This window comes from Apostichopus japonicus, chromosome 8 (assembly GCF_037975245.1).
Source record: "Apostichopus japonicus isolate 1M-3 chromosome 8, ASM3797524v1, whole genome shotgun sequence".
Taxonomy (NCBI): Eukaryota; Metazoa; Echinodermata; class Holothuroidea; order Aspidochirotida; family Stichopodidae; genus Apostichopus; species Apostichopus japonicus.
Window position 1 is genome coordinate 39,226,935 of NC_092568.1, and position 19,327 is coordinate 39,246,261.

At 35.9% G+C, this 19,327-nt stretch overlaps 2 protein-coding genes across 8 annotated transcripts in view; one reads left to right on the top strand and one right to left on the bottom strand.

Moving 5' to 3' along the window:
• The window catches only part of LOC139971958 (transmembrane protein 62-like), a 27,129-nt gene extending 13,925 nt beyond the window's left edge, over nucleotides 1-13,204 (bottom strand). Inside the window, exons 1-8 of one of the 5 annotated variants that reach the window (XM_071978819.1) lie at nucleotides 13,084-13,204; nucleotides 11,380-11,588; nucleotides 4,161-4,272; nucleotides 3,782-3,919; nucleotides 3,341-3,386; nucleotides 2,147-2,297; nucleotides 911-1,035; nucleotides 28-150 (exon numbers count right to left, since the gene is read on the bottom strand). In XM_071978819.1, the coding sequence (XP_071834920.1) occupies nucleotides 28-150; nucleotides 911-1,035; nucleotides 2,147-2,297; nucleotides 3,341-3,386; nucleotides 3,782-3,919; nucleotides 4,161-4,272; nucleotides 11,380-11,568 (884 nt within the window). In that variant the 5' untranslated portion in view covers nucleotides 11,569-11,588; nucleotides 13,084-13,204. The other 4 variants (XM_071978817.1, XM_071978820.1, XM_071978821.1 and 1 more) reach the window with 4 other exon arrangements.
• LOC139971961 (protein FAM177A1-like) lies at nucleotides 13,103-19,326 on the top strand. 3 transcript variants are annotated; one of them, XM_071978826.1, is made up of 6 exons: nucleotides 13,205-13,372; nucleotides 14,950-15,185; nucleotides 15,833-15,899; nucleotides 16,746-16,843; nucleotides 17,580-17,709; nucleotides 18,453-19,326. In XM_071978826.1, exons 2-5 carry the CDS (start codon nucleotides 14,994-14,996, stop codon nucleotides 17,700-17,702), a joined length of 480 nt encoding a protein of 159 aa, XP_071834927.1. In that variant the 5' UTR covers nucleotides 13,205-13,372; nucleotides 14,950-14,993; the 3' UTR covers nucleotides 17,703-17,709; nucleotides 18,453-19,326. The 3 variants fall into 3 exon arrangements, with proteins under 3 accessions (XP_071834926.1, XP_071834927.1, XP_071834925.1); XM_071978825.1 differs by lacking the exon at nucleotides 13,205-13,372 and adding an exon at nucleotides 13,103-13,126 and having other exon boundaries at nucleotides 17,580-19,324; XM_071978824.1 differs by having other exon boundaries at nucleotides 13,208-13,372; nucleotides 17,580-19,324.
• The last annotated feature ends 1 nt before the right edge of the window (nucleotide 19,327 follows it).

The window sequence follows — 19,327 nt, forward strand, 5'->3', positions numbered from 1 at the left end:
CAGATATAAATGAATATTTCAACATACATTCTGTTATCCTTCCAGTCTTCTACTTCAAGTTCTAAGGTGCCAGACCTCTGTAAGGCCTTCAGATTAGGGAGGATACCTCCTAGACTGTGCAGATGACCACATAAGTAGGCAGTTGCTTTCCTGGCAAAGAAAAAAAAACAGTACTACTACTTCCCATAACATCTCTAAGAGGACATTTTCTTCTGGTTTTCATGAACACTTAACCAAAAATTAATTTGATGATAAGCAATTCAATACCCGAGTTTAAAGACTTCAAAGGCACATATGGAAAATGACATTCTTTTTACAGAAAGACCAAATAGTATCAAAGATCCTCAAACAAATTATGTGAGGGCTTGGAACAAATCATTTTACAAGCACTAACATCAAATATATTACTACTAGCTACAAAATAGAACACCTTTTCAATTGTTTCATGGAATAGGACATTCTTTTAACAGCAAGACCAAATAGTGTCAAGGATCTTATAACAAATTATGTGATGGCTTGGAACAAATCATTCTACAAGCACTAACAACAAACATATTACTACTAGCTACAAAATAGTACATCTATTCAATTGTTTCATGGAATAGGACATTATTTTTACGAAAAGACCAAATAGTGTCAAGGATCTTATAACAAATTATGTGAGGGCTTAGAACAAATCATTCTACAAGCAGTAACATCAAACATACTACTACTAGCTACAAAATAGTACATCTATTCAATTGTTTCATGGAATAAGACATTCTTTTTACAGAAACAACAAAATATTGTCAAGGATCTTATAACAAATTATGTGAGGGCTTGGAACAAATCATTAGCAGTAACATCAAACATATTACTAATAGCTACAAAATAGAAGCATCTTTACCATTGATTTATGGTTAGTACTTACCCTAAGACATGAGTTAATCCTGGCTTTGGTGCTACCACAGTAGAAGTGGGATAATGTCCAAACAGTATCGTGTGGTTACTATGAACTGTCTTTGCTACATTAGCTTCTATCTTCGTCAATTCATTCTGAATTTAAAGAACAAAGAAAGTGAACACATGCAGACTCCAAGACTGACTATGCAACTGGGTAGTCATAGTGGGATGTACCAAAGATTGGATAACATGAATAATAAAGTAAGTATGTATACATATGTATTTTAGATCAGATCAGGCACTCACAAAAAAGCCATCATTGGCTTATCAAAGCCACAAGCTGACCGATGTCAGTCTCTTAGATTCATATTTAACGTCCATGATTATGAATTGTCAACAACTCTGTGACTGGACGACATACATTAATCTTGGAGTGACTCGAACTCAGGACCTTATAATTAAAAGGCACCGGCGTTAACCACTGAGCTAACACTCCCTTGTGATTGCCTCATTGACTGGCCTCACTAACAGTACTTCAAACCCAATCACAAGATGTGAGCCAACTGCCAAATTTTGGTATTTCAAACCAAAAGATATGTTACCAAAATATATTACAGTAAGTTTTATTAACACTGCCATAACACTTCAAATCAAATATGTACAATATGTGTGATTATGATTAAGTCTACCCTACTCCAGCAACTGCTGTAGATATTAGTTATGAATTTCTCTCAGTGTTCAAGGTCATAGTTAGGATGACACCAAATTTGAACTTTAACCCACAATACCCACAGTCTATATTTCGTTAGTGTGCTTAGTATATATACACTGTGTTCCTTTCAGCTGATAAAACCAATTTCTATAATTCTTTTGGCTACAACATTTTCAATTCTTGGAACTAATTCTGCTGAACTGATAGTTCACGGTAATAGAATACTGCATGCTATCAGTAAACATGATAGGAACAACTGTGACTCACAGCAAAGAGAGATTAAAGGCACTCAGCATTGACTGCAAATATAAGCAAGCAAAACTTGCTATTAAAAAGCCATTTTGTCCCTATTGGCTCTCCACAACATTCAGCAGTGTACATATTAGGCAATAACATATATCTCAAAATTATTTTGACCTTCTTTGCATATAATAAAACAACAGTGACAAGCTTTAATCCCTCTAGCTGATAATAAGGATGTATATTGTTCCTATCATGTTTACTCATGTTTATTGATAAATTTCTTCACAAACAAACAAACAATTGACTTACTTCAGACAAGATTCCGAAAAAGTTAAAAGGCCTTTTTGGTCCAGGGTTCAATAAGGCATATATTGAGACAAAGGAATAAGTTCCAAATGGTAACTTATGTTCATAGACAAAGCTGCCGTAATCCCCATCAGGGCCATAAATGGAATATTTTCTGAATAAACGAACGAGAACAGGGTATATTTAAAGTTTTGAATGTTTCATTGTATATATGGAAGATGGCATACACACATTTTTCAGTTTAATCATAGCTATTATGTAACATCAACAGAAATGATGTCATAATGTAGAAATATGAAATCAAAGGAAAACCTACAAATATCATAAAACAACTTCCACATAAATAAGACACACATGAGTCAAGACTTACAGTAGGGCGAAATACTTCTGCATAAATAGACACAGATGGGTCAAGTAGTGCAATCTGGGCCAACTAAGCCCATTATACTTAATATCAAATATACATAATATTTAACTTATTTGCAACTGAGTCGCGCCTTCAACGTCTTCAAACCTCAGCAGCCAGGCAGTTTACTCTGACAAAACCTACATCTCAAGTCTCGCCAGTCATCCGTACACTGCACTGGCTACCTCTTCCCCAGCACATTCTCTTCAAGATTCTCCTCCTCGTTTTTCATTCTCTTCATGGCACTTCACCTTCACACATTCCAAGTACTCATTCATCCGTACCAACCTACACGACAGCTTGGCTCCACCGACACAGGGCTCTTGCACATTCCATGAACACAACACTCTTGGGGACACTGGTCCTTTTCTGCATCTGGGCCATCCCTCCGGAACTCACTACCTCCTAGCCTTCGGCAGGAACGCTCCCTTACCAACTTCAAGTCTTAATTGAAAACTTTCTTTTTGTCAACGCTTAACTATGTTTGATTAACTCTATGTTGCTACTTTTCATTTCATGCCGAGTCTGTACCATATACAGTAGTTTAAAATCTTTCTCATTACCTGAGCCAGGAGTGTAAAGTTGGCAGATATGGCACATTATAAGTGGCCACTTTATTAGTTATAAAGAATACTAACAAGTGGCATGAGCAATTTATTGACAAGATCGCTGTACAGAGAGAAACAATTTTTATTGAACTTTAAAAAGAATCATGAGAATCAAAGTACAAGACATCTTGAAAAGTTGAAATAGAATTTGATGATTATGATGTATGTTTAAGTTGTGTCTACCTGTAAAAGTTATTCTCATGGCTGTTATGTGGAACATCAAATGCATCTGGAAAAGAGGAATGTAAAAAATGTTGTTGATAGAACAGGAGAGTGTTTTAAAGATCAGGGGTGGATTCAGAATGATCTGTAGTCCTGAGGTGGTCATATAGTACCCTCCTCTCATGAAAGCATCTGAACTTGTTTGGCTTTTGAGCTTTTTGATTAAACATTGGATTAACATTTAGGCCTACGAGGAGTCGACGTCATATTCTCTTGAAATACCTTTAAATTAGCATTCCACAGTTTAAGTATATTTTAAAGGTGAACATCTTGAAAACCTCAGTAGCAATAGAGACAAACTACTGTATGTGTGTCACAATAGAGACACTCAATTTGTTTTTCTTCGACTATGACATATCATGATTATAATTCTGTCATCCTTTAACCCAGTCCAGTCCATACCATGGTTTCCACGTATATCAATCCAAACAGTCTTCTCATCTGCTTGAGCGAGTTTAATTGCGCTTCTGTATGACTTCCACTCAATTTCGTGCTGCGTCGAACCGATGTAGTCCTTCGTCTTTGCATCCGTTAAGTCTCCTGCAAGATTGAAAATGAAATGATAAAGCACATAAATAACAGAAACTCAATATCAGTACACAAGACTTTTATTCTTTCCTTGATCCAAAATATTAATGAAATTTCCTTCCCTTTGTATAGATTTTGTTTGACTACAATGCCGTACAAGGCCAGCTGAGCCTATTCTATCGGTGTCCATTGAACAAAAATTTGTATACAGTACAATAGAGAAAGAATACAAAGTTAGTAGTGTTGTCTGTACCTGTAACTAGTACTAGCTCTGGATGAATAACATCAATATTCTCCTTGCAAAACTGTTGGAAATCAGTCGTCCTTCCGGGATCACGGAAACGAGAAACATGGATGTCTGATATCTGTTGGAACAAAGAAACAATTCCAATATAAACTAGAGGCTGATGAAACGTGACAAGGCAATTCATGACCATTCTTCATTTTTTCATAATGGAAGTTAACAGTATTGTCACTATTGAAAACTATACAAAAAGTCAACATTTAAACATATGTTTTGCACAACCCACTGTACAGTACTATTAAATTTGCATATCATTTTTGTGTGCCACAAGAACAATAGGACAACTGGACTGCTCCTTATTTATGAGTAGGCCTAATCAAAAAAATAGTTCTTTTTTCCATTCAAGTTTATTAAACACTCTCTAACACTAAATGGAAGCTTGCATGTATTTCAACGATACTGAAAATGACATTTGAAAATAACACTCAAACTTGTAAAATTTCAACTGTACAGGTACAGTATGAGGGTGGTTGTAATGTCCCATTTCCCTGTATAAGGACACCTTGTATGTGATGCTCACATACATGTACTGTACGGCAAACTTATAATACAGTGTATATATAACAACTGGTGTATTATAGTACATTAATTTATATACTGTAGGCAATCAGTGATGTCACAGCCATGTTCCTAGTAATTCATTAACATTTTGGGAGTTTTGTCAAAGTGTTGCTTTGTATTTTTTTTCGGTTATCTGTCATTCAAATAAAAATCCTCTGGGCTATTCTTTTGACCGTATATTCCAGTCATGAAAAATTTGTGTCCCACAGATTTTATGTGATATTTTGAATCCACCATTCTAACCGTGGGTTACCATAATGAAGATTACGTAAATTTACCTTGTCTGCAATATTTCACTCGAAATATCAAGTTTTAATTTATAGTTACACTTACAGTAAATACCTGTCCAGGAGTACCATAGTACATTAAACCTGTTTGATAGTGATTATTACTGTACACTTAACCGGACAATTTTTGTCAATTCCCAATTTCTAAAGTTTCAAGACGAGCTAGTAAAATAACAATTGACTTGCACATATTTCTACCATTGTCTTGCATCTAGTCTTTAAAGCAAGATGAATCACATATTATATTTTTTCCTATTATTCCCTATGTTTAGGAATCATTCAAGGTTGGAGGCATATTATCACATAGATTCAGACCACTCTTTTAGGTTGGAGGCATATTATCACATAGATTCAGACCACTCTTTTATTTTCTCCTGGTCATCTTCATTTAGCTGACATAAACTATCAACACAATAGGGTATGTCCTTCCTGTTTATCTGGTCTTGGGGGTAGTGGTTCAGCTGACGAGAATCACTACTTTTCCCACTGGTGCTTCTTTTGTTGGCTGTTTTGTGTGGTCAGGGATTATCTTAAGCATTGTTTGCTGGCAAGTAAAAATTGATGCAGGTTAGCTTTCTCCACAGAGTTACTCCAGCTTCCTCTTTGTGATACACTTACTGTACTTTACATTTTACTCTTCTACTGTACTTTACTTCATGTACTTTGCATTTTACTTTATTACAAAGTACTGTACTGTTATTCATCTATTCGGAATACATAATAATACTGTTGCATCTCTACAATAATAATATTACTGGAAATCTTACACTTCTTGTGTTGTGTTTATTATGCATCCCCTGTTATACATTTATCATCTATTTGATAAAAAGTTTAGAGTGAATCTGCAAATATCATATAGGGAATGACATTGAATTAACTTTCAATGAGTGATATAACTCTATCCATACTGCACCTGTCTAGCAATGCTCTACTAATGCCTATCATTTTGCATAAAGTGTTTGTCACTTTTCACATTGAAATATTGTTTTACAAAGAAAGCTGATAAAATTACAATTTTACCATCAATTACATATACTATAAGGTATTTAGCATTTCAGCATAAAGCAAACAAAGGCATATGGATATGCTCACAAATTCCTGGTATCAACTTGAGCACTCTCTAAGTACTGTATGTGTATAAACTATAGCCTTATGGCACGAAATCATTGAGTTGTGTGCTAAAAATATAAGTGAAAAACGTCATTTAAATTAATCATTGAGATCAGAAAATACCTGTAAACTGTGTAGTATTGATAGAGTATAAGGCGAAGAGTGGCTCAGTGTGTGAACACTGAAACAACCAGATCTATCAAAGTCTAGAATGCATTCTTTCCCAATTGTTTAAAATAATTATATTTTCCTTTCAATCGTGATAATTATTATGAATGTGATGCATTGCTGGCTATGGATATGGACACACATCAGTAGGCCTATACAGTCACCATACATCTCATTTGATTAAATGTGGACTGAATGAAAACTGAAATAAATTCTAATAAAATTACATGATTGTGCTTTTAAAGATACTGTAATTCTCCACATTACTAATATCTCATCATATGACAATCATGACATGTATGCCATACATCAGAAAATACAATAAATGCTCATGATGAATCCATTTTTCTTTCTAAACAGCGAATAATTAACTCCAGTATCGCATCACAAAATGCTACATGCAAAATGGTTAAAAGTGTACAATATACTGTAAGTCTGTAAGTTCAAAAGTATGTATCCAGTTTGTAACACAGGAACTAGATAGTATTTTATAAGGGACAAACTACAGTATCTGAGCCTTCAAACATACTATGTACAGTACACAAACTTATTGAACTTTATGAATATTTTAAGGGCTTTTTCTGTCCAATTTTTTTATTTTCAGCAGTTATTTGAGTTCAAGAATGCAGCCTTTAAACAAGAACATACACGATAACAGTGACTGAATCATAGTGTTGCACGCAGTGAATAATTAGGTATTTGGGCCTACTGTAAATTTATGTACTGCAATTTGCAAATAGGCCTAACCAAGGAAAATATATCAATTGTATTCAAAGCACGTGTGTGACCTACAATTCACCTCCACACAAAAGCCTGGCCACATGACTCAATTTATTTCTCACACAATAGCCTTTCAAAACATTTGGCACAACTTCAAATGGTAAGTAAACTGTGAATGAGCACTAACAGGTTATTGTCAGTGGTACTCAACCATACAGTATTATGAGTCTGGAAGTGACTTTCAGGATGCTTTTTACTCTGCAAGTGAAAGTCATTTACAGTTGACATTGATAAAGAAAGAAGAAGGTGACCCCTGACAGAATTGGGCAGGAAGTGATAAAACAGATGGGCTATTGAATTACATTAGTAGTACTTATTATTGACTTACAGACTGAAGTATTAAGGTGTAAACTAAGGTATTACATGAGTTGCGAATGTTCCTTATGAACATACTGTACTGCACTCTTGTTAGTGGCAATTTACTGGATGGATGCATTGAAATACATTGCTAATATTACATGAGTTAAATATGTTCTGTATACGTTCTGCACTTAAGTACAATACTGAATGGTTGCATTGAAGCAGCTATTGCATGAGTTGAGTATGTTTTGTACAGTATGTATACATACTAACTGCACAATACTGAATGGTTGCATTCAAGTATCGTCACTTGATTTTCACTTAACCCCAAATTCGCATTTAATAATGAATAAAAGAAGAAAATGCTTCAGTGATTTAGTATAGAAGGGAAGAAAGAGAAGATTGTTTTAAAGGCATTGAAGACTCGCCCCAAACAGCGTGCTGCCATCTTTAAAAAGTTTACTTTCCATTGCTTGCAAGTGAAGTTTTTCTCTTGTCACTACAAAATGCAGACAGTAATGAAACGTGATACCTTGTTATCTTTAGCTGGACCTGAGATGTCCATCGCTGTATCGTTTGTACACAGTGTTGTGGGTATTGACAGCAGCTTTATACATGTACTGACTGTATAGTGTTATTACCGACGGTAGCAAGCTGTGTGTGTATTTTCTGGGATCGATGGTGGGGTCTAACACTTCTGTTACACCTCATTCACAACTAGGTCAGGTTACCGGCATTAGACGTTTGTTTTTGCGCGAGTCTTCACAGCCTTTAATGTACATGTGTATATATGTACAGTATCTAACACATACTATTGAGGTGCCCAGCTCCTTGTTTTGGGATTAGCTAAGTGTAGGTATATACTGGACTTCCTCATATTCTACTTGCCCATTGTGCTTGTGCAGAGTCACTGCAAGTCTGTAACCAATACTGTATAATAACCACTACGTATGATGTACGTGTAACATATTAGTCTAAGATTAAAGAGGCATTTTGAACACAAAAACTTAAACTGCTAAAAATATTATACTGTTCATTGACATAAGATGTTCTTAATAAACGGTTTATGAAACATAATTTTGTGTAAATATTAAATCCTCCTACAAAACATGATAGATCTCAGTTGACCTTGAACATTGTATCCATAATCTCATGTCAGCGTGCCACATTATTAAGAAATAGGCAGGTTTGATTTATTTTCTGTAAAACAGTGACTCCCAAATTTGGACAACTTGAGCCAACAGCAAGTACATACATGTATGATTATCACAACTTAAGCATACAGTACACAAATCATAAAATTTGGCACAGTTCAATACTTCCTGCACTACAGTTACTTGTTTAACAGTACTTACTGTAATTTGCACTTTATTGTATATATATGTGCATACAGTAGTATAACTATAGACCATAGGATATGACTGACATTGTTTGTACAGTATGAGTCTTATTGTTCAATTTGGAAGTTCAAAAACAAAGAAGCAAGTTCTATCCTAACAACAAGTATGCTCAAAGTGACAATGTTATCCATATCTAATATGCAAATTAGGTACAGGTACCTCAATAGGCTAGCATAATGTGTATAGTAAAGAAAGTATAGTATATAAATTAATACAAATGAAATACAAAGAAATTAATACAAATCCCTTCCAAAGACAAAGTACAATATCCATATGAACTAATCTGGTAATATGAAATATGAATGTCATGTTTCCTGGGGAGGAAAGGATAGGATGGTGGCCAGTAGACAAAATTTGCGCACAGAAGATTTGGGATTTGAGGGCAGACTGTCCCAGGTTGTCTCTCCTCAACTACTGTCGATCATGAGCTTTGATTACTGTACAGTAGCCTAATGAAAACACAACTCTGTGCTACAATGTATGGCGATGAAGGGTAACTAAGAAAAGATCTAAACTAAATAACCATATTTTATTCAGGATTTCCAGGGACACGCTATTGATGGTGACCAACTCATTCAGTACCGTCATATTAATGTGGTGTATAGTGGTCTTGCTATTAAAGGTATGTACTGTAATGACAGGGATTTAAGACTGTTCTATTCTCTTTTGGTTTTAAATGAAAAAACAAAGAGGAAGTTGAACATATTCAAAAGGATTGTCTGGTGGCCCAAAGAAGTTACCTTAAAAAATAGTAAATAATTTTCCAAACATGTTGTCAAAGTATGAGAACGCTAATGTTGCGTTTGACAGAGATGCGATTTTTTAATCGTTATGGATAGACATTTCAAATATGATTTGAACAGTACAATACGTGACGTCAGCTCTGCCATAGCAGATTGCGTCATAACCCACCCTCCGCACAGTACCTATACGGTATTCACAACAAAAAACAGCGTTTGTAAACAGATAAATTTCTTCCTAAATTTCCGGTGAAATTTCTTAAAAATTAGGTATGTTTTCAAAAAATCCTTAAGCCGCCATGTACTTGAGCGGTGGTTCCGTGGTCTTTGTGTAACACAAGGTAAATTTTAACAGCAGACTCTGAGTTGTTCAGGCTATACATTGCGCTATCCAGCTCCAACGCGAAAAATGTTCGCATGTAGGCTGTACTCAAACGTTGACAATCGGACAGTTCTGCGAAGCCTAAGCTTCTCAGCGCTATATTCTGCTCTGACAACGATTCGATCAATTTCTTCAATAATTTCCGGTGAAATTTCTTATAAATTAGATATGATTTAAAAAACTCCTTAAGCCGCAATATATGTAGTAGATCGGTGGTTTCGTGGTCTTTGTGTAACACAAGATAAGTTTTAACAGCAGGCTCTTCGTTGTTTATACATCGCGGTATCCAGCTCCAGCGCGAAGAATGTTTGCGTGTATAGGCTACTCTAACGTTTTATAATCGGACAGTTCTGCGAGGACATCGATCCCGCCAAGTTTCATCTTTCGGTTTAACAAATACTTTATAAGTTTCCTTTTACTGTTAATTTGATCCGTGAATTTTATTTCAGCGAATTCGAAGAACAGTTAATGAACTGTGGTTTGAGTGTGAGTGTACTATGTGTAACGCTATACAAGTACACCAACTGAGCATCGTAGTATATACGTTCGCGAGTATGTACGTTATATATATGAGGCAATTCAATGTGCTTACACGTGAGTTAATTTGCTGCGGAATTGGGAGTGCTAACTTCAAGTCGCCTGTTTTGCCTATCTGCAAGCACTACGTCAAACACCATATTGAAGCGTTCGAACAAACGGTACTTTTGGTGAGAAACTGGTGAATTTGAAAACCAGATTTCTACAAGAAGAAAACGTCGAATGGGGACAATTTTTACATGGTTAGAAAGAGAAAAATAATAACTACAAGGACAATGTATCAAAATCTTCCACCAGACAATTCCTTTAACAAGGACATTTCAATGCTCTTTCCACACTATGATTATTGGTAAGTTTAGATGTTACTCCACACATATTGGGAATCATGTTCATACAATGAGTACAGAAATTTTCAGTGTAAGGGACAGTTTTTTTGTGACAGTGGTACGTGTTGCACAGATTTTGTGGTGGATCCATTGACTAAACTATAATTTCTATTAGCATAGCAGAAGTGGTCACCCCTCCCCATTGTTAAAATATGGATTTTTTGGCTACATGCATGCAAATTTGTCAAAGAATCCTGTAACAATTATAGGTTTGTTGCAATGAAAGTTTCTTGTGCAGTAAGTTACTTCTAACCAAAATGTAACATATAGTTTAGTTTAAGAGGTAAAAACAAACTTGCTGGGAAAAAACTCCCTATCCATCCCATATTACCCCCACTCCCTGATGTCATACATGGAGTAGTAAAACTCTTTCACATTTTCTGGTATGAAACATAAATATTAAGTTAAAACATCATCAGTATATTGCCAAATTTAAAATTATTCAAAAAACTTCGAGAAAAGAATATCAATATAATTTTTTTTTAAATATATGTAACAAAGGGAATTTCTGACTTACTTGTATAAACCACCAAAGATTTTCAGAGGTCATTCCAGGGAAGGGTGGGACATCACCATTGTGATGGGAAGGCCCATCATACTTCACAGGTACTGTATAGTAATCCAGCATTTGTGCCCAGAGCCATGATATTAACACAAGAGGGAGGAGAACCACCAAGCCTAGTAAAACTATTGCTTTGGCCATCATTTTATGTGAGCTACACAATTCTGTTGAGGGATGAAGTTCAGAACAGAATTGTAAAGTTAAAATTGTTATTTAAATACTTCACCAACCTTACAGACAATTGTGAGAACAAACAATACATGTCAAAAACTGGCAATACATTATGTTGGAAAAGTATGGTAGGACAGCCAGTCATAAAAAAAGGATAACCCACCATATACATGGTGTATCAGCACTCATATATTATTCAGTTTTCTTCTTCAATTGTACCTTGCTAAAAAATACACGTACTTGAGGATTTGGGCTCATAACTTCAATGAAATTTAGAACTTGAAGAACAGGAATGAGGCCTAATCCAGTGAGGTCTGAATAAAATTATACTGGTGCTGTGGCCGAGTGGATAAAGGCAGTGGCATTTAAAGTATTGTGGCTTAGCAATTGGGAACTTCAGGGTTCGAAACCCGACGGGGTCATAGTAATTAAGGTGGGGTTTTCATCCAAGTGCAATCTATGGTTTTCCCACCTGAAATGATTTTCTAAATTGAAAAGATTCCAAATTTGAGTTGAAAAATTCGAGTTTGATTCCAAATTTGAGTTTGAGTTTTAAATGTTGAATGTCTCGACGTGGAGGTTGTACTCCATTAACCCTTGCACGTTTCTACCACATTAGTTGTTGCTTAAGCGTCTTAAAACTAACTGCTGATTGTCATTAAGCCTTACGGTGTGCCATTTGTGGTTGCCTGGTAGTAATGCCACTCAATCCGGCTACATACATGTCAGCTCTAGGCCTGTAGTCTAGCCTTGGCATATAATTAGTTCCTGCACAAAATAAAGTTTTCCATTTTCATTAAAACCAAGAAGGCCTACCTTGTTTCTCAAATGGCACAAGCCAGTTTCAGTTCATGTGATGATCATGGACAACTCAAGATTTGTAGCAGAATTGTATGTAGTCCAGGAACGGTACTACTACTAGTAACAGTACTGACAGTAACAATAAGTCACTTGCATTGTCCATTGTATACAAAGTTGACCATTACGCAATCAATCAGCTGTTCTGTTCCTGTTACTACGCAAAACCTAACTTAGGCTATACCTCCTAGTCCTACCTTATGAGTTTTGGTTCATGTAGTTTCTAAATACATGCACCCAGAGACCTCATGAAAAATGAACGAAATTACCAAACTCGTACTATACTACCGTTTATCATGTATCCATGAGTTTTATAGAAATGCCTCACACAAATTTGGACCAGATCAATGAGTCACAGGCGCGCTAGCTGATTACGTTGACAACAATATCACTTTCCAATGCCTATTTACAATGTGTGTGTCGTCGACAAGAAAAAAGAGTTTATCACATGCACAAGTACGTGTAGGTTCGATAACGAGAATACATTGTAACCCCTCAGGAAAAAGTGGATCAGCTTGTACATTATAACGATTATATAGTTGCACTAATTAGATTTGAAAGCTTTAAATACTACCTGAGGGTCGTTATATTTTAGTTTTCATTTCTTTTAATTAGTAAATAACTACTTACTTCATAATAGGTAAAGAAGAAGAAACAACAATGGCATCTAAGGGTAAATGTAATAACCCTTCGTTGCAGACTGCAGTTTAGTTGTAAAAGAGATGGCACTGTTCCAATTTGACACTGCAGCCTAGTTCCTTTTCCCACAAAAGATCTAGGCCAAGGGAAATTGTCAATCGAAGTTCAACCGCAGAAGGATCCAGTAGACATCATAGAACCTTAATACGATCAAAGCAGTTTCACAACTCTACTGAATGATACTATATTGATTTTGGAATAGGCCTTTTCTAAACATTTTGTAAGCGGAACAGCTAACATAACGTTAACTTAACTGTAAGCTAGTGTAACGTTAGGCCTAACTAAGAGTAACACTAGAGTAACTGAGACTACGCTTAAATTTTAAAATGAGTGCAACTAAGGCCTAGCATAAGTCATGCCTTATAATTGTTTGACTGGGACTAGGCGTACGTAGTAAGAATTCATCAAAGAATTGCGTGCGAACATATTGAGATCAAGGCAGCAAATTTGGGCATTGCATGTAGCCTATGTAGGCTATAATTAGCCTATGCCTAGACCTAGTTATGGGAAGGCAAACAATCGATTGTGTAGGATTCAGGCAAGGAGCAGCACTCCCTCATCTGGGAGGAATGCATATTATGTGTATCCCATTTATATGTATTTCTTTCATACAAATGTAGAGAGGATGTGCATTTGTAAGAAAGGGATATCATATATTACCTTTATCTGATTATAAATGAAGCAGTTATATTTGAATATGTCTACTATCCCATTGCCCTTCTTTTTATTTTACAACGCAAGGTTGCCATAGGCATCTATTTAAATGAATTATCACATACATAGTGGTCATAATGCATGGTGGTCATAATTTTCTATGCACCCCATTTCCCACTGATATACACAAATGCACTTTTGTCTTACAACACATTTCTGTATGTGTTGTAATGTAAGTCACACTTGGTGGTTTTCTCCATCCCTTTCCTCTATATTTTTGATGAAAATTTGGTGTGAGCACCCCAAATGAATATAAATTGTTGTGTGATTAGATTCATTTCAGACCGATATTCCGTTCAAGTTTTTGGATGAGAAGTAGGATTCTGTTGAATAACCATCATCTGTTGATGAACTGAAAACTATTTATATACACAGCGCTAGACTATAGGTCCGATGGCAATTAACCATTTAAGTTGTTATCCAGCTGGTCACAATGTTTGGGAACAAGTTAAAGCCTTATACTAGTGAAAGTTACCTTCCTAAATTTAGCAACAATTTCTGCAGTTTGACCCAATTTAGACAGATTTTTGCCTATATCATTTGAAGATGAGAAAGTAGCAATTGATGTGTTATGGGATTCAAGTTTGGATATTGTATTTAAAGCAACTTTTCATGTGTTCTAAGGTTTAGTGCAATATTTTATATTTGAGCATCTGCAGTACCCATCAGAGAACAACAGTCAGGTGTGACTTGGTTAAATTTCTGTATAATCCATCTTTGGAGACCTCTGCCTCATACATACTATGTGTAATGTAATTTAATCCTTTAAATGGACATTTGACTTTTTACTGTTGAACTTAAAGTATTAATTTTCATACTTAGCTGTATCTGAAGTGTACAGAGGTCTGAGACCTTGCCATTATTATTTATAAACACAACTCTAAAACTTGTTTATACATAGCTCTATACTGTAGGCGGAGCTTGGTAAACTTGAGTTAGCTTAGAATATCGTTGTTCTGAGATCCCATAGTACTAAGCCTAGGGAATCAGAGAAATACCGCTACATTACACCAACAGAAGAATTTTAATTTGAGCCCTTCCTAATAAAAACAATTGAAAAAAAATTTGCTGCTTGTCTTTCAGATTACAACTTGTTCTAACTATCCGTGAGGGTGTAATTACTGACAATGGCATCTGGTTTGCCAGATGATTCTGGTGCTGCAAAGGTGGTGTCTCCTGGTAATGTTTCATTGGAAAACACAGAGCTTGGAAGGAAACCAAGGAGGATCCTCCATTTTAGTGATGGAGTTATGGAAGAATACAGCACAGATGAAGAGGATGGTGAAAATGAGGAATCAGCAGGACCAGTGGTTGACCCAGTATGTATGAAGTTTTGAAGTGGATCAACTTTTTTGTACAGTACAGGGTGATTTAACTGCCAGCCTTTTAAAATTCAAAAGTGATCTGGTGCTGGAATACACTGTTTCCCAACTATTCGGTTGATGCTCTTATGCCCTACTTGGGCACAGAAAGAGGAGCAAAGATGACACTTGCCCAGCAATTCTGTAAACACTCAATAAAAAAGAGAAGGCTCCATGTACCTTGGCTAGTATGCATGGACAGTCAACACAGATATGGGGCATTAACTGAGTTACTGTATGGCTTCAGTAACCTGAGGCTCATTAAATTAAGAGAAAGTAACTGGTTCCAGACATGTTGGCACTTCTATGTAAAAATAATGTTATGCACTGTAAGATGCAGCAGCGAACTTATTCCACCAAATTATTCTGGTTCTCACTCCTTTGATCAGATTTTACAGTGATCTCTGCTGCATCAAGGCATTCTGCAGACAGCTTATTTATTACTGATTCAACCTGGAAAATTGCACATTCTTAGATGTCAGTATTTCTTTAAATGAAGGCTTTATCGAACATATAAACAATTGAACATACATAGCATATCTTTGTTATTGAATTGTGGTTGATTTTGAAGCTGATTATGTATATTCTCTGATTCCTCCTTGTAGCAAACACTAACCTGGGGTCCTTTCCTCTGGTATTACACATATTCTGCAGCTTTGAAAACATTCAACGGTAAGTCTTTGGCAGTTTTAACAAAACAGGGGAGGATGGTGCATAGGGAGGTGGGGTGGGGGGGGGTGACTTGAATTAAAGAGGGAGAATAATAAATCATGGAGTCAAACAAGTCTATTTTCAAGCATGTAAAGTTGCTGTGGAGTAGAGATTAGAAAATGGCATATGATTTGTAATGACATGGTAGAAATTCTAATAAACTTTGACATAAAATCCTGAAGGATGGATGTTTGCTTCCATGCTTTGGGTTTTGTCAAATCCTCGCAAGAAAGGGGTCACATAACTCAGTAACTTTGAAGGGGAAAATTGTTGGTGTAAAACATGGTAACTTTTCCAATTGTTTACAAATATTTCCCTAAGACTACTTTTAACATTTCCATAGTAGTTATTATCATAAGGCATCATGATTTCATAACCACACTGACATAAACACTTGTATCAGATGAACTCAGATATCTATTGCAATATTCTATACAAATTGTTTGTAGTATATCTTCCAACCTGAAAACTATGAAGTAGCCATTGATAAGCTACTCACTCACCAGGTAATGAAGAGAGTATGTAATGCCCCCATTGTTGCATGTAAGGTATGCTAGGCATTAAGCTCAACTGGTATACAATTGATGAAGGTCTAAGTTTTCAATGAGAACAGAATTTCAGAGCATTTAAAAAAAAGGATCATAAATGTATTTCTGAGTGGCGAGAGATGTAACTTTAAAAATGAATTCAGTTATGTAATTTAGTATTGCAATAGGTTGCCTCTTGTTTTTTTTTCATTGGATCTATAATAATATTTAAGTATAAGTTTCTGTGATGGTGATTTTTCTTGTTTCTCTTTTTTTACAGCTTGTGAAATTATGGGGGAGAAATTAGCCTACTTCTTTGGAATAACATCACCAAAATATCAGTATGCTATCAATGAGTTTCACAGACTGGAGGAAGAGGTTAGTTTCACCCATTCATACCATTAACCTTACACACCATTATTTCAACTTTATTGTTACTGTATAGTAATATATATGTACTGTTTCTCTGGGTCAGTCAGAAGTTAGCAGTAACATACTGAAATTTCATCACTAACCTCACTTCATATTTGCACATACTTTGCAAAAGCTTTTCCTTTGGAATACCAAATATTTGATAATTACCCTGTGGATAATGGAAGTGAATGGTTTGAAACTTTCATCTTTGAGAAGTTTCACTAGTCAAACCCTTATTCCTGCAAATTGTAAACATACCCTCCCCCCCCCCCCCCCTCCAGCCCCTACTCACACACATTGATAGCATAGACACTCTCACCCACATACTATTTAACAAAGAAAGAATCTTGAGGACAGAAGAATAACCTGTTGAACTGTAAAAGTGGGAGCAAGAGATGTTGGTATCCTGACAGGGTCTTCTTCAGAGGTACACTGTCAGAAGAACCCTGCCTTCCAGCAAGATTCTGCTATAATTAAAAGGAATTATAAGTCCTCTAACTTTGATACTCACTTTTACTCACTACAGTCAGCTACATATATCTGATTGCTCTGCAGATACATTACAAAGAAACATAGTCACTTTAGCATGAGGTGACCATGAGGTCTAACCTCATTGCCTAGGAATCATTTCTATTGTTTCAGTCTTTTAACCCTCAAGTAGTTTTTTCATTTATTTCTTTATTTTATTTTCATCTTGCAGGAAAAAGAACAGTTGAAAAAGCAAGAAGAAGATCGAGACAGAATCCGTGATGAAAAGGCAATGAAAGAGGCTGCAAAGCAAAATAGTGACAGAGCGTCTGCGATGAAAATTCCTGACATTTGACATATTTGTAGGTTTAATGTCTTCCTTTGTGTTACCTTTGGTGCAATGTATGTCTCTTATTGGGAAATGGGAGGAGAAAGCCCTTGGTTTTCTTTCAGGTGTTGTTTTTTTCTTTCTCATTGAGAGAGACTTATTGGCAAATCTCACATCTGATAAAGCACCAGAATGCAGCTTGTGGGAGGTTGGGAGAGGAAGATGAAGGAACTAAGTGCCTGTCAGTAAATGCTGTCAGTATATGAGACTATTGTCCCACCTCTCCTGTTTGTCTTAGGTCCTCACGGCTCTTCTTAGTCCTGTCTCTGAGTTGTGTTCAGTTGAGCTAGGGAGTCACTCCTGCTGTAGATCAATGTATACAGTTTTCCTTACCTGCCAAGATGACTCCATTATTTGTTAGGACACAGCAGGATTTAGGTCTAGTTTAGATCAGAAGCCCCGCGATTAACTAACGACTATTTGTATTTTGATAAAATAGTAAGGAATTGACACATGTGCCACACAAAGCCCTTGTCCCTCTCCACCTTTAAGTAACGTGTGAAAGGGATGAGAGGGGTACTCTGGGATATTTTGTATTCACCCTCACCCCACCACCCCCCCCCCATCCTTATTTTAAACTCCACAGATAAAATTGAGAGTATTAATCACCACCATGCATTTAGATTTATATATAATAATAAAAATAATTTGTTGGTATAAATACGCCACATAATGCACTATTTGATGTCTAAACATTCAATTTGGTTTTATTTATAGATTCTTGCTTCACCCCTGACCCCTCCATAACGGTCATACCCCTGCCTACATCAGTCATGGGGAAATTAAGAATCTGGTCACTCCATCCTCTGTGGAAATCCTGTGCATGCCACTGCCACCTTCCCTTGTATTCCCGCATTGCATAAAGTGTGTACAACTACCTGATTTAAGAATGGAGCTGTATAATCTGTCACTCTCTGAACAGTTTTGAAAAATGTATTCATTTAACCTGTGCAATGAAGAGTTAACCCTGCTGAGAGCAGGATGTTCAGTTACAATGATTACACTTTGTATGTGACACATTTATTTAACTTTGTGTTAATTGAGGCCAATCTCCTAATTAAAGAAACTTAAGGTGAAGTAAGACATTAATTTGTGGTCACAATGTATCTAATTCTCTAAGCTCAACCTGTCATTAAATATAAATTAAAGCCCTTTAAAACTCTCACGTTATGTTTTTTCTTTCTTTATCTTACAAAGATTGGAATATATACTCAGATTCTACCAGAATCAGAGTTTTGAATAATCAGTGAATTTATCATTGAAAGTTATTTCAACTTCCCTTCACGTGTTCCGTGTAACTTCTTTTCTTTTAACTTTGAAAATGACACATCCTTGTAGTGTGTCTATTTTGACCATTAGGTAGGTAGTGAAAACATTAAAATCCTTGCTATAACAGGGCCTGTCCATGACATTCAGTCGTTGTTCATGTCTTTAAGCCTGACTGCTCATGTCTTCAGTTACAGTTTACTGCAATAAATAATTGAATGTTAGCTCTTGGTCATGTGACTGATTGCAGTTTAACACATTTGTTTTTGCAAGCATGACACTTCTGCAGTTAAGAATATTTCAGAATTTTATTACCACTTATTTTC

What these genes read in the sequence shown, in the direction of transcription:
- LOC139971961 (XM_071978825.1), top strand. Translation starts at nt 14,994, where the DNA reads ATGGCATCTGGTTTGCCAGATGATTCTGGTGCTGCAAAGGTGGTGTCT. An exon ending in CAGGACCAGTGGTTGACCCA is followed by an intron (nt 15,186 to 15,832) that starts GTATGTATGAAG and finishes TCCTCCTTGTAG; the next exon opens with CAAACACTAACCTGGGGTCC. An exon ending in TTCACAGACTGGAGGAAGAG is followed by an intron (nt 16,844 to 17,579) that starts GTTAGTTTCACC and finishes TTCATCTTGCAG; the next exon opens with GAAAAAGAACAGTTGAAAAA.